The 14143-nt window shown below is 52.5% G+C and overlaps 4 protein-coding genes across 4 annotated transcripts; 3 read left to right on the forward strand and 1 right to left on the reverse strand.

Annotated features, from left to right (window-relative positions):
* Positions 1 to 27: 27 nt before the first annotated feature.
* UMAG_10831 (uncharacterized protein) lies at positions 28 to 897 on the reverse strand (the record flags this gene model as incomplete). Its single annotated transcript, XM_011391514.1, has 1 exon — positions 28 to 897. One exon carries the CDS (start codon positions 895 to 897, stop codon positions 28 to 30), a length of 870 nt encoding a protein of 289 aa, XP_011389816.1.
* Positions 898 to 1643: 746 nt separating this feature from the next.
* On the forward strand, positions 1644 to 3470 carry UMAG_03292 (uncharacterized protein; the record flags this gene model as incomplete). The annotated part of the gene is made up of 1 exon (XM_011391399.1): positions 1644 to 3470. The coding sequence occupies one exon, from the start codon at positions 1644 to 1646 to the stop codon at positions 3468 to 3470; it is 1827 nt and encodes a 608-aa protein (XP_011389701.1).
* A 1753-nt stretch (positions 3471 to 5223) lies between these two features.
* On the forward strand, positions 5224 to 9744 carry UMAG_03293 (uncharacterized protein; the record flags this gene model as incomplete). Its single annotated transcript, XM_011391400.1, has 1 exon — positions 5224 to 9744. The coding sequence occupies one exon, from the start codon at positions 5224 to 5226 to the stop codon at positions 9742 to 9744; it is 4521 nt and encodes a 1506-aa protein (XP_011389702.1).
* An 887-nt stretch (positions 9745 to 10631) lies between these two features.
* UMAG_03294 (uncharacterized protein) lies at positions 10632 to 11411 on the forward strand (the record flags this gene model as incomplete). Its single annotated transcript, XM_011391401.1, has 1 exon — positions 10632 to 11411. One exon carries the CDS (start codon positions 10632 to 10634, stop codon positions 11409 to 11411), a length of 780 nt encoding a protein of 259 aa, XP_011389703.1.
* Between the last annotated feature and the right edge of the window lie 2732 nt (positions 11412 to 14143).

Below are 14143 nucleotides of genomic sequence, written 5' to 3' on the forward strand. Positions count from 1 at the left end.
GTGTGTTACCACAATGGTATGCAACTCTCATTGAAATACTAGTGTTGGAAGAGAGCCATGCTGCGAGTGCTGGACATCTGCTTTCACAAAGGGAGAGCCGCGGGGTGAAGCCATGTTATCGGATACAGACATTGTCCGTCCTCTTTCTTGTGCTGTGAGCGAAGATTGAGCATGCAGATCGTGTGTCTTCCATGCTGTGTTCCATTCTTCGCTGCTGAACCACCCAATAAAGTGCTCGTCCCCAAAGCCGCCAATCCAATAAACCTTGTGGACATTGAAGGTGGCCCAGAAGGGGACATGTGGGGACTCTGTGGCATTCGGTGCCCAGTGACTGGCATCCGGGTGTCGTTCAAGGTAGCATTTCAAAGCCTTGTCAGCTACTTCTGGATGATGGGTGACGTTGAGCACGTCAAAGTGGCCGAAGAGGGTGATACGCCCCTTGGAAGGCATACCACGCCGCCAAGAGGGCCTGTCCTTCTGCCAATGTTCTGGATGGCGTTTTGAGGCGTGTCGTGGGTCCGGAACAGCAGGATTCGTGTTCGAGACGATGCTAACAGTGGCATTCTTGGTCTCACTGTTGAGCACGTTTCGCCAGGTCTGCGAAACTGTCAAACCAAGATAGAGGAGGGTGCCAGTCTCGGCTTCGCATGGAGCAAAGTACTCGGGCCCCGAGATGATAGTCCCAGCCAAGTCGCCAACTGGATGGTCGGCTGGGTATATTGTTGACAGTGTTGAGACGCCAAAGTGAGCTGGATCGTTGACCAGCTCGACGGCTTGTGACAGGGCTTGTTCCTTGGTCTCCCACGCATGCCCACCGAGACTGCAGAACGCTAGCAGGGTGGCGACGGTGATGAAGCAATGTCGATATAGGCTGCACAACTTGTGTGCTAAGACCATCATGTGAAGCGCCGAACGAGTGAATGGATGATGATGAATGATGATTGGTTTGTCGGTCAGATGAACAGATGAACAGATGAACTGGGACAAAAAGAAGTGAGAGGGCAGCACTCGAGATCTGATAAAATCAGGCTGTTGCATGGCAGGGCTCGCTTGGGTTGGCGAATTCAAGCTGGCAGGTCGAAAGCGCGACACACAAAAGCCGTGAGCTGTGTGCTCATCGCTGCAGCGTGACCCTCGTCTGATTTCGGCTCCAAGAGCGTGTTCACGCTTCAGGGTCCATTCGTGATTCACGATTCGTGATTCGTGATTATGGTAGTGCCTAACGCGTTCTGGTATCCCACGTTGGCCAATTCTTTGCTCGCCAGCACAGATTCAACAGCAGCATTCACAGACGTTAGAGCATGAATGGTCTTCACGGCATAGCCTTAGCTATACAATTATGAAAAGCAGTCAGACTGTCGGAAGTAGTGGGTGCCGCTTATACATCGGTTCGAGGCGCGAGTGCAAGACGTGTAGATTTATTTGTCTGTCAGACGACACGCCGAAAATGCCTAACCCTAAGTCAGCGCGCGCGAGTTAGAATCACATAATCATGTGAGCACAACCAACCTAGTTATTTGTAGGCTTCAAGACGACTCCTTCCATTGAACCTTAGCGCTGACAGCTTCTTTTCTCTTGTCCTGCCAATCTCTTTGAACGCGGATCAAAGACACAAGGTTAATCGTCTACCTCGTAACGCTAGGATGGGCGAGGAGAGAAAGGTATCGGCCACCTCGTCGGCAGCATTGGCAATTCGAACGAGCTCAACGCCATCGGCAGGAGCTCAACTTCCAGATCCCTCGTTGCCTGCACCAAACTTGGGCGAAGATGAAGTTGGATTCACCGCGGCCGATCTGATCGCTCAGCAGTCCAAGCTTGAAGCGCAAGCGAACGAGGCGATTCCATTCCAGTTTGACACGTGCACGCACGAGAGAGGCTACATTCGACAGCCCGTCTATGCTTGCAAGACGTGCGGCGGTGGCGGCGTGTGCGCAGGATGTAGTGTATCTTGCCACGCCGAACATGAGCTGGTCGAGCTCTTCAACAAGCGCAAGTTTCGCTGCGACTGTGGCACGCCCAACTTGTATCGGCAACAAGAACCCAACCGTGCCACTCGGCTCACTCGAATCACAGAGCAACTCGCCTACCCCGAAGGTGCCAAGCCATGCATTCTGCGCAAGCCGGGTTTCAGCCCACAGAACGACGTAAATGCCTATAATCACAATTTTGATGGTGGCTTCTGCTATTGTGAGCGGGGCAAGACGTACGATCCGGAGAAGGAGGACGAGACCATGTTCCAATGCATCGTCTGCGAAGAATGGCTCCACGAAAGTTGCACCTCCTTGTGGCCAAGTCCAAGGCCACTCGACAGCAAATCGAACACAGAAGCTGTCAATGACTCGGATGCAGCAGCTTCATTCGCGAGCCGAGCACTTGCAGAAGCGGAAGCACCTCTGATCGATCATGACCTGTTCGACCTCATGATCTGCGATGCCTGCGTCCGAAGACCAGGGAACGGCTTACTGCGACGCTATGCTGGTGCAAAAGGCTGGATGATACTAGTGCCCAGCCAAGACGCAGCTCAAGTTGCTGCGCACGACTCGATCACAAAGATTCAGGTTCCCACTGAGGACGAGCTGCGCGAAGGAGGTGGACCCTATCACGATGGCCGCAGCTGGCAGATCTTTGGCCTTGAGGTGGAGCAAGAAAGGGTGCTGACGCAGGACGATGTGGCTATCGCTGCTGATGGAGCTTTGCTGTCCTCAGTAGCCGATCTGGCTCGATCCACTGTGGCCGCAGCCTCGGAGGTATTGCAAGGGACTTCAGCACTTGCAGAGGATGCAAGCACAAAACGCGAGGGTGAACCACAAAAAGAGGGTATTGGCTTAGCGAACGGTAGCGATGAGAGGAGAGAGGGCAAGCGACGAGCGGTTGAGGATGCTGGCGAGGACGAGGCTAAGCGGGTTAAGGTCGAAGACGAAAAGACTCGGGATGTTCACATGGCTACAGAGACAAGGTCCGAGACCGAAGTCAATGAGACGATTCAACAGCCTTTGTGTACGCTTCCAGCGGCACTTGACGTTGTCGCATCGCTTTCTGAATCAAAGGTGGATCCCTGGACACCCGCTTTGAGCGAGCCAGCGGCCAAAGAACTAGGCGTACAGCAACGATATGACATATTTCTGAGCGAAGACTTTCGCGACCGCATTTGCCGTTGTTCGACGTGTCTACCTCAGTGGGAGCATCTTTCACACGTGTTGGACACAGAGGAGACATACGCGCCTCCATCGGACCCGCAAGCGTCTGTGCGCGACGACGATGCGGCCTCCATCACGTCGTCGACGTACGACTTGGGCATGGCAGCTCTTCGGTCCATGCCGAGGGAGAAGATGATCAACTCGCTACATGCGTACAGCAAGTTTCGAGACGCGCTGTGGGAGCATCTCAAGCCGTTTGCTGGTACAGGAAAGGTGGTGCGCGAGGAAGATGTTCGCGCGTTCTTCCAGAAGAAGCTCAATGCAGAGCGATGAAAGGTCTGTCTCAAATGCCACACGGTACCTTTTTTGTTTGGTGTTTGGTGGTCCGTGGTCTGTGGTTGTAATTGCCAAAGTATCCACACGCATAGAACTAACAGTTGCAATGACAACTTACGGCGTGGTGAACATGATGATAGCGACTAGCGACTGATTGACGGTAACTACGTGGATCCTTTTTGTTTAGAAGAATTGGGAGTGGAGCGCAGAGGCTCGAAGGCCTTCAAGACACGAATGCCCAACATTGTCCGAACAAAGCAGCTCCGTGGTCGGCTCGAATTTCCGTGCAGCTGAATATGTGGATCACGAATTGCAGGCCGACCAAATCTAGTTAAGTTAACTCCGTGGAAGTCACTCACTTCGACCCCTGCACGCTGTGGATGCGAGCTTCATTTGAAATCACAGATTCGCAAAGTGCAGCTTTGGCATCCAATAAGAGGCCTACTTGATTTTCAAGTCACGATTATAATATTTAAAATCACGAATGAAGTGTGCACCGCCAAGGATTGGTTACAAGCTCCGTACTGGATTGTGAGTTATTCTTGTTGCTAGCAATGAGAAGGAGAATTAAAAAATCCAAGTATAAAATAAATATAACTTGGCGAATCGTGATTCACTTGGCCGAGAGATGCATCACATGTGTGCTGACCGCTCTGCACGGCTGCATCCGTTCTTGATTGCCTTCGCGTACCATCGGCCTGCTTGTTGTTTTGGATTCGTGATTGCATCGTCGAACCTGTCAGAGGTCTTTTTCGCTCCTCTCTCACACGTCTCGTGTCTCTCTCGTGTCTCTCTCTGACAAATTCAAGATTGTCGTTAGCATGGCCGGCTCGCAAAATCCGAACTGCTCACTGACTGCTTTTTGACCCACTCTCTCAATCGTCGTGGTCTTATCCTATCATGTATACCAAGCTCGAATCGGTGCTTTACAGGCATCACTTAGCGTCCATCCTGTACACACCAGTCTGCTGACTGCTCAATGAGAAGGGCGCTATACCAAACGTGTGGTGTTGCTCGGGAGAGTCCGAGAATAGCCTTTCATATTCGTGATTGTTCGCGTGCCGTGGCTGTCCAACCTGTCTGTTCGTCTCTGTCGTTTTTTAAGGCTCCGAAACGCCGACAAGGAAAGTCACAGTGATTCACGATTGCGTCTCGACACGTTTCTCTCAGTAATGTTAGGAGAAATCACTCTGTATCGGTCTGCTTCCCACTCGGCTAGGAGAGCAAGCTCCTCTTTCATCAACATCAACATCAACATCAACATCACCCTCATCAACATCAACATCACCTGCACTCCATCATCCTCGTATCTACCTCTCACACCTTCCTTCTGCTCAGAAGCTTGATCATTTCGGCAGCCTTCGACAACACGCTTGTGCTCCACATCTGAATTGGCCACTTGCACACAACTTGGCACGGACACAGTATAGCCTTTCCGCCGAGATCCTTGATCTGTCTCGGTCTCGTCCTTCTCCACCTACGTCACCTTTTGGCCAGAGACGCAAACCTCCCCCGCAACTGTTGGTCGAATAGACGCCCTTTGACTTCATAATTGCGCCTGGCGCCACGGAAGCCAGCCTTGCAACTGCATTTCATTTCAACCTTGTCGTGCATCTCTGTCCGGCAGTAACCGTTCCGCTCCCGTAAGGCGCCAAGGCGTCCCCCAGGGTACCCTACTCAGGGTGACCTCTTGCAGAACACTGTCGACTGAGCACGCGGCTCGCCGTCGCCTCATCCGTCGTTGCCCTCCATGGTCGGCAAACACGGTTCCGAAAAGAACCAGTCTGCCGCGGTCCAAGCCTCAAGTCAGGCCAAGCTCGCATCTCTGCGTGCCAAGTTCTCCAACTTCAGCCTCGATCCTGATGCTGTGTTCAAGAAAAAGAGACCGCCACCCGCTCCTCGCTCCGTCTACTTCAATGAGCCGTTGCCAGAAGAGGCGTTTGATACCAAGGGGCGCCCTCAGCATCCTTACGTGTTTGCCAGTAATCAGGTCTTGACTGCCAAGTACACCATCTACAACTTTGTCTTCAAGAATTTGCTCGAACAGTTCCGTCGTGTTGCCAACCTCTTTTTCTTACTCATCGTTATCCTCCAGTTCTTTCCGCAATTCACTACCATCAACCCGGGTGTCTCGATGCTTCCCCTTCTCGCTGTTCTTGGTATAACCATGATCAAGGATGGCTACGAAGACTTTAAGCGTCATCAATCTGATCGCAACATCAATCGCCTCAAAGTCAAGGCCCTCACCGGCGGTGGCTGGAAAAATCCAAATGTCATGGAGTCGAACAGCAGAAGCATCGCTGCCTCCTTGTCAGCCGTTCACGACAAGCGTCTCGGCGGCAAGAAAAAACAGTCTTCAAAGCTGCAAAAGGAAATGGCTGAGAAAGCCGAGGCTGCCGCTCAAGAAGGTCACGCTCACCCAGTCGCTTCGCCTATACCCGCTTCGGCAGATGCCCCTGGTGGTGGAGGTACCACCGAAGTCAAAGGCAGTGTCTCCGTCCCTGGAGAAGCCAACTTGCCAGTCCGCGCCTCGCACCAACTCGCACGACGCTCCACAACGCGCCACAGCCACTTTGAATCCGATTACGAGCAGCTCGAAGACGGTCGCATCGTGCACGGTGGTCGCATCCTCAGTGCTGAAGAGGAGCACGCCTTCTTCTCCAAAAAGGCGCCTAGATGGAAACCAAAGATGTGGGAGAGCCTCGCCGTCGGTGACTTTGTTTATCTCACTAACAACGACCCCATCCCGGCCGACATTATTATTTGCGCTACCAGCGAAGAGGAGGACGCTTGCTTCATCGAGACCAAGAACCTAGATGGCGAGACCAACCTCAAAGCGCGCCACGCCGTACCCGAGCTCACATCCCTGCGCTCGCCCGAAGAGTGCGCACGCGCCTCACTTCGCATCGACGCTGAGCCTCAGGACACCAACATGTATCGCCTCAACGCCAGCGTCGTTCTCAACGATCGCTTCGACAAGGACGGTAACCCGCTCCAATGTCCTGTCACACTCAACCAGATCCTGCTCCGTGGATGCAATGTTCGCAACACCAAGTGGGTCATCGGTGTCGTCATCATGACGGGTTGGGATACCAAGATCATTGCCAACTCGGGTGTTACCCCGTCCAAGCGCTCCAAGATCGAGAAGCAGATGAACCCAATGGTCTACTTCAACCTGGCCATCTTGGCTTGTGTCTCTGTGGCATGCGCTATCGCCGACTCTCAGCTCGAGCAGTATTACTTTGACCGCGAAGCCTACTGGCAGTACGGTGCTGTCCACAGCGATGACAACCCACGCATCAACGGTCTGGTTGCATTTGCAAACTCGCTTATCACGTTCCAGAACATTGTACCTATCTCCCTCTACATCTCGTTCGAATTTGTTCGTCTTGCCCAGGCCTACTTTATCTACGACGATTACGACATTTGGTACGAGAAGACCAATCGCCGCACCACCGCCAAATCATGGAACCTTTCAGACGATCTCGGCCAGATCGAGTACATTTTTAGCGACAAGACAGGCACGCTCACGCAGAACGTCATGATCTTTCGCGAGTGCGCAGTCGCCGGGGTCATCTATCACGGCGACGTCTCTTCACCTCAGCTTGGTGCTTCAGACACGACGACCACCGACGTACCTACGGCCAAGAATTCTGATAATGGCGACGGCTCCACCAATGATGGTTTTGCAAACAAGGGCTCCCAGCTCTACCGCGCAGCTAGCTCCAAGGTCAATGTCAAGCCTCTCAACCCTGATATCCCTCCCTTTAGCGATCAGGGACTGGCTGAAGCTTTGAGAGATGCCGACTCGGAACATGCAAAACAGCTCGGTAACTTCTTTCGCTGTCTTGCGCTTTGTCATACGGTTCTGGTCGACAACCTTGAAGACGGCAGCATCGAGTACCAAGCACAGAGTCCCGACGAGCAGGCGCTCGTGCAAGCCGCAGCCGACGTAGGCTTCATCTTCCTGGGCAAGGATCGTCAGACGCTCCGAATCCTGACACCGTTCTCGAAAGAGCCGGAGGTCTACGAACTGCTGGTTGTCAACGAATTTTCGTCGGCACGAAAGAGGATGAGTGTCATTTTGCGAAGAATGTCAGATGGTCAATTGCTTATGCTGGCCAAGGGTGCCGACAGCATCATGTTTGAGCGTGCTCGCGCAGGACAAGAAGAGCTCAAGCAAGACACCGATGCAGCGCTGGAGGAATTCGCTAACAAGGGCCTGCGTACCCTCTGTCTCGGTGGAAAGGAGCTGACTACAGAGTTTTATGACGACTGGCAGCATCGCTTTCATTTGGCATCCGTTTCGATCCAGGATCGTGAGGAAAAGATGGAAGCGCTCGCGAGCGAGCTGGAAAAGGATTTTGATCTGTACGGTGCCACTGCCATCGAGGACAAGCTTCAGGACGGTGTACCCGAGACTATCGCCGACCTCAAACGAGCCGGCATCAATGTGTGGGTGGCGACCGGAGACAAGCTGGAGACTGCTATCGCCATCGGTTACTCAACTATGCTGCTCACCGAAGACATGAACTTGGTCGTTGTTCGTGGTGGCGAGTACGGACAGCCCAACTCAGCCTACGAGCAGCTGCGAAAAGCTGTGATTCGCTTCTTTGGTGGACCTGCCGTGCTCAAGGAGATGGACCACCAGCCACCCGGGGAGGAGCCCGAAAGCCGACGATCCTCGTTTATGTCGCGCCGACCTTCGCTTCATAGGAACCGTCGCAGCAGCGTCAGTCAGGTCTCGCTCGTCGGCGAAGACAACGGACAACGCACAGGAGGATTTGCTCTCGTCATTGACGGGACCGCACTCGGACACGCGCTCAGCGAGGACTTTAGCAAAGATCTGCTGTTGCGCATCTCGACGCAGTGCAAAGCTGTCATCTGTTGCCGTGTTTCGCCGTTGCAAAAGGCGCTGATCGTTCGACTCATCAAGGATGGCCTTGGTGTGATGACACTCGCCATCGGAGACGGAGCCAACGACGTCAGCATGATCCAGGCTGCCCACGTTGGTGTCGGCATCGCCGGTGAAGAAGGTCTGCAAGCCGTCAACTCGTCTGATTATGCCATCGCGCAGTTCCGCTACCTCAAGCGTCTCGTGCTTGTCCACGGCCATTGGTCGTACTACCGAAACTCGGTCATGATTGCCAACTTTTTCTACAAGCAGTTCATTCAAGTCGGCACGTTGTTTTGGTTCCAGATCTACTGTGCATGGTCCACAACGCAGGCGATCGACTACGTCTATATCTTGCTCTGGAATGCGATTTGGACCGTGCTGGCCGTCATCTGCCTCGGAATCTTTGACCGCAACATCAACGACAAGGTTCTCATGCAGGTGCCCGAGCTCTATCACCAATCGCGCAAGGGCGCCTACTTCGGCCTCAAGCCATTCCTCATCTACTTCTTAGATGGTATCTACCAGTCGGTGGTGCTGTTCTTCTTCTTTGCCTACTCGTACAACACAACGACGGCACGCAACGATGGCTACGATATTAATCTGTACGAATGGTCGACGGGCATGGCGATCGCGTCGGTATTGGTGGCTAATCTGTTTGTCGGCCTTAATGCGCGCGCATGGACATGGTTCATCTTTATCGGTGTCTGGGCCGGTACAGTGGTCATGTTTTGCTTCGCACCAATCTACGCTGCGTTCTCCTCGACTTATTCTTATGGTAACAATTTGTTCCTGTATCGGTCGATCCAGTTCTGGACGTTGGGATTCCTTACGTGCTTCTTGGCGCTTTTGCCGCGTTTGTTGGCGAAATGCTTCCGTCAGTCGTACTACCCGACTGATGTGGACATCTTGCGATACGTAGACAAGCGACATAATGACTATGACTTTACACGCGATCCAGCGATTCCGCATGCGCATGCTGATGGGGCAGTCTTCTCCGATGCGGCGGGCCGACCGAGCATGACGCATCACACTTTTGCGCCATTGGTTCGTGCAGCTACCTCGACGTCGAGGTTCGATGCGCCCGTCGATGGTGCTCCATTGGGAGGTGTGCAGATGCACGAGCTTCGACAGACGGCTTCGCGCGCCAGCAGTACACACTACGATATGCTCACTGGCGAACAGCGGCCGAATCGAGGTTACACGTTCTCGTCAGACGAGCCGACATCTCTGCACAAGAGGAAGAGCGTCAAGGATCGCCTAGTACCGGACATGTTCAAGAAGAGTTTGAGGAAGAACAAGGACGATAAGAAGCGCTTGACGATGATCAACCAGGAAGAGGAGGATGTAGTCGAAGAGCGTCTAGCGTCTTCTTGATACAAATCAGTTTAGCTTGCGGGTTGCTGCTTGGTTCTTTTCCTGTGTAACGTTGGATATGCATACAGACGTGAAAGTGTGGTTGGCTGGCTGGTCCGTGCGGGTGTGTCAGCTGCAACGAGACGGACGGAGAGGTGGGCACGTCAAAAACTGGTGCTTAGGGGTGCGAAGTGTGTGGGGTGAGTACAACGACCTGTGGCATGCCGACGAAGCACAGCCTGGCAGTGAAAACTGGGCGAGGCTCGGCAGCACGCGCGCGCGCGCGCGCCGATGCGAGAATCGATCGCACAGTCACGAGTCACGACTTGCGTTGCTGTATTCACGATTCGTGATTCACGAGTAAATGGAAAGAGAGGTGGCGGCAAGTGACTGTTGTAGTCATGTACAGTATCGAGATGAAGGCGCGGTGGTTTGGTCTGTTTTGTAACCACGTTTTTTGAACCGAATTCTTCTAGAACTGACACAAGCACGAATCGGGTGGTGGTGATATGGTGGAACAGGGAAACGTAGTTGCCAGACCTGCGAATCAAGAATCACGAATGAAGCCGAGTTGGTGACCGCAATCCAGCCGCCCCAGCTGCACAACGAGCGTGTGGTACAAATTGAGTCGGCAACCGCCTGGTGAACGACCCCATCTCATATATGTGATTTCCCTCGGCGAGATCTTTTCCTGTCTTCAATAACCCGCAACGATTCACCGTCGCCGCTCGACTGCATCGGTCTGAAAAGCCGACTGGCAATGCAACCGCGATGAGGGCGTCACCAACCTTGCATGCTAGCTCGACGATATGAAGTTTTGAAAGGGCGCGGTAACAGGATTGGTGGCTGTGAGTTGCCGTACCAATCGCTTTGAATTTCGAGAGCGCGTGTACTCACTCTGCTCGAGTATGGCTCTTCACTGCGCCTTCAAAGAACCCACAATGGTAGCGCAAGCGGGCGTGTTCCACGAGCGAAAGCTACATATACCCCTCGAAAGCCTTCCGCCCTCCCACGTAGAGCAGGTCAGGAACCTCTCCCCGTACAGCTCGATTCTGGACAAAGACTCACACTCTTCCTCATCTCTTCAGACAACTTTTGACAAGATGCTGTCCAACGTGTCATCAAGTCTCTTCTTGTTCGTCATCATCTCTGCGGTTGTATGTGGTTCGGCACAGGCGTCGTCATACACCGTTCTCATTCCGTGTGGAGACAACACCGACAACACTCATCCCATTGTACCCGATGCTACGTGCCAAAAGATCTCCTCAACCGGTGCCTTCACCGTCGCTCAGCTGGGTGAGCTCGAGGGCAACACCAAGATCGGCTTCTCAGCCACCCCCGATTGCAAGCAGACCTACACGACGGACGAGCTGGGAGAGCTGCAAGAAAGTCAGGAGTGTAGAGGCTATGTGACTGTTCAACATGATGCGAATGGCGCCAAGACGGATGACAAGAAGAAAGATGATGTCCCAGACCAGCCGCCGAAGGACGATACGAAAGATGATATCCCGAACCAGCTGCCGAAGGACGATAAGAAAGATGAGCAGTCCAAGGAGAGATCCCTAGTGAAGCGAGTTGTCGGCGGATTCTCGTTCAAAAGACGCGATAGCCAGAAGCCAGCCAAGGATACTCCTATGGAGGAGAAGGCAAAGACGCCGCTTGCTTATGTGATGCTCGTTACCGCTTGAGAGTTCGACAGCAACATGCGATTATCAGACTTACATCGGCCATCTTATGATGGTGTTTGTGCTGCGAGGCTGTGGCTTTTACCTTTTGCGCTGGAGTCTGGCATTGTGCTGCTACATGCTGCCTTGCTGACATTGTTCAATAGGCAACATCGTTGAACTAAGGCTCTCTAGCGTAGGCAGCCTGTTCAGGATTTTCATCTACTTGATCATGCCTGGTCAAAGCGCCACTCTAGTGGGGAGAAAGTAGGTCCACCAAGTGAAGACAGTTGTGCGAAGCTGCTTCAGCCACGCTCAGCTGGCTTAATACACTTACGCAAAATACTCTGTGGCCAATTGTAATCAACTAGCCAATGTGTGGCCGCAATGGCCCTGCCGCTGAGGCCATGCAAGCCATTCGCTCTGATGGCGAGTTCGTATCTTAGCGGTCGTCGTCTTTCGCGATTCAAGTCACGAGTTGGCAGCCGACATACTGATTTCATGTTGAGCTTTTTCTATCCTGACGCAACGAAAGTCACCAAGCTACTGGGAACAACAAAGTTTTGCTGTCACAGTGTAGCAATGCTTCAAGTGCTGACATATGCCGGTATTTATACAAGACTTGCTTGATGGAATCTGTATGTTCTATACCTCATCGCATTGCGGCAGCGTCGAAATTTCTTTGGGTGAGTTCTAATTAGCTGGCCAATTTTTGATTGCAAACGTCGGACAAGTTTGTCGAAGATCGAGGTTGCGTTGCTGAGAAGCTTTGCAGACACTCTTGGAGGTAAGTAGGAGAGCGCCGAAAAGAGGATATCTCGATCCTGTGTGGAATGAGGTAGGCAGCCGTGAACTTGATTTCGTGCCTCTGACTTGAGAGAGGTAGTGAGATGGCGACGTTGCAAACAGTGTCAAGATGGCGGAGCCAGGCTGAAGCACCGCTAACACGTGTGCTGTCCCCCAAGCGAAAGCGATGTCTTGGTAACTCAGTCATAGCAAACTGCTCTACAGTCACAAATCGTGAATACAGCGTGCGGCGTCTGACACGTGTCAAAACTGGCGCCCGATCTGGTACACTCGTGACTGCTTTCACAAAATTCGTGATTTGTTGAAGAAAATCGTGAATGAGATCAGTAAATCAAGCTTGGCGAGGTTGGGTTCCGCTGGCGCATGCATCCGCGATTGTTCTCAACAAAGTCTCAGACCCGATCGTCGTGGAGAAGAAAGATTACAACCTTGTGCTCGCTCAAATTCGGCTGTGAAAGTCGGCTCGACGGGGCAGGTTGCTCTGAAGGCTGAGTCGCCGAGAAGTGAGCTCGACTACGACACAGAAGCTGTGCTCCGCCCACCTAGAAGTATGTCCACTGAACATATTGTGAGCAGAAGGTCGGCAAAGGTTGACACGAACACTTACGTACCACTGACGTCTCCACGCAGTTCGGTTGCTCTTCTATTGGATCGGATCGTGACTTTGCAGAACCCAGCTACAGGTGCCTATTTGGCCGATGATGCAGGCAGAAGACATCCGATCATGCTGATCGTGGATTCTTCCTTGGGTCCTCGAACAGAAGCAGTCTCGTTGCTTTTTGAAGACGGCTCGATTCTTGACCTGCCAAGGTACACCATCCGCGATTTCACTGCTAAGCGCCGGGCCCTTGAATCTCATCTCTCACCACCAGAACACAGGAGAAGGAAAGGGGAGAAGGCCAGAAGCGAACGAAGGTCCGTGCTTAACTGCGAATGCAGCTTTACTTTATATTCCTTTCCAAGCCCCTATATATTTACGATGGTAGGAGTTGGGTTGCCCAGAAAATTCCAATGAGACTTCATCGGCAGATTTTTTTCTGTTTTTTTTTTTTCTTTTTTTTTTTTTTGCTTGGCGTCTTGTTTACGTGGCGTCCTTAAAAAGACAATGGAGAATGGTAACATAGCGCATCTCAGAGTCACAGTACTGTTCTGTAAGCTTTGGTCGCGAACACAAGTTTCAGAAGGAAGCATCGCGATAGAGGCGAACGAGAAGTTCTGCTCACAGCACATACCGACGCCACTTTGTGAGTTGGAACAATCCGACTGGGGGGCAAAGCCTTTCACGTTTAGTTTGCCGAGACTCGAGCATGGCATTGTGTCAACACAGCCTCGAGCTTCAAAGTGGCATGTAGGTCAGGGTGTGAACACGTCACATAATAGCCATGCCAGCGGAATTTGCAGCACAACGAGTGTCCTGGTGCGCGAGGTATCGCGGCCCCCGCGTGCCATGAATAGGGCAAGTCGATATCAACGTAAAGATGGTCAAGTCGCATTGTCTTTCTGTTAGACATCCACTTCCTTGTCAAACAGTAGTTGAGATATCAGGGGACGACCATTCAAGCAGGATTAATCGAATGAGGGTGTATTGGAGGTAAGACGAAGTGCGTGGCAATTTTCAGGTCTGACTCTGAGCAGATGGGTTCGGATCTGAGTAAGGGTCTGGGCACCCTATTCGAAAGATAATTACTTATAGTTATGGACGATCCGAAGATGCCATTAGTGCTAAGAAAGGCCACTCAACACTGCACACGGACTCCGCAGTCGGCACTGCCCAAGACACATCACTGTCTCAACTAGGCCCATTCCTGCACAACGTGCCGAGTCAAGATGTTCATCGAGTGCACTCTTGTCCGTGTATTGTGGGCGTGATGAAGGCTCTCACTTACCATTCCGGCCATTCTGGGGCTAATCTGCATTAAGGTAGGGATCTCGTGTCTCATTGCCAAGAT

The sequence above is a fragment of the Mycosarcoma maydis genome, chromosome 8, assembly GCF_000328475.2.
Source record: "Mycosarcoma maydis chromosome 8, whole genome shotgun sequence".
Lineage (NCBI taxonomy): Eukaryota > Fungi > Basidiomycota > Ustilaginomycetes > Ustilaginales > Mycosarcoma > Mycosarcoma maydis.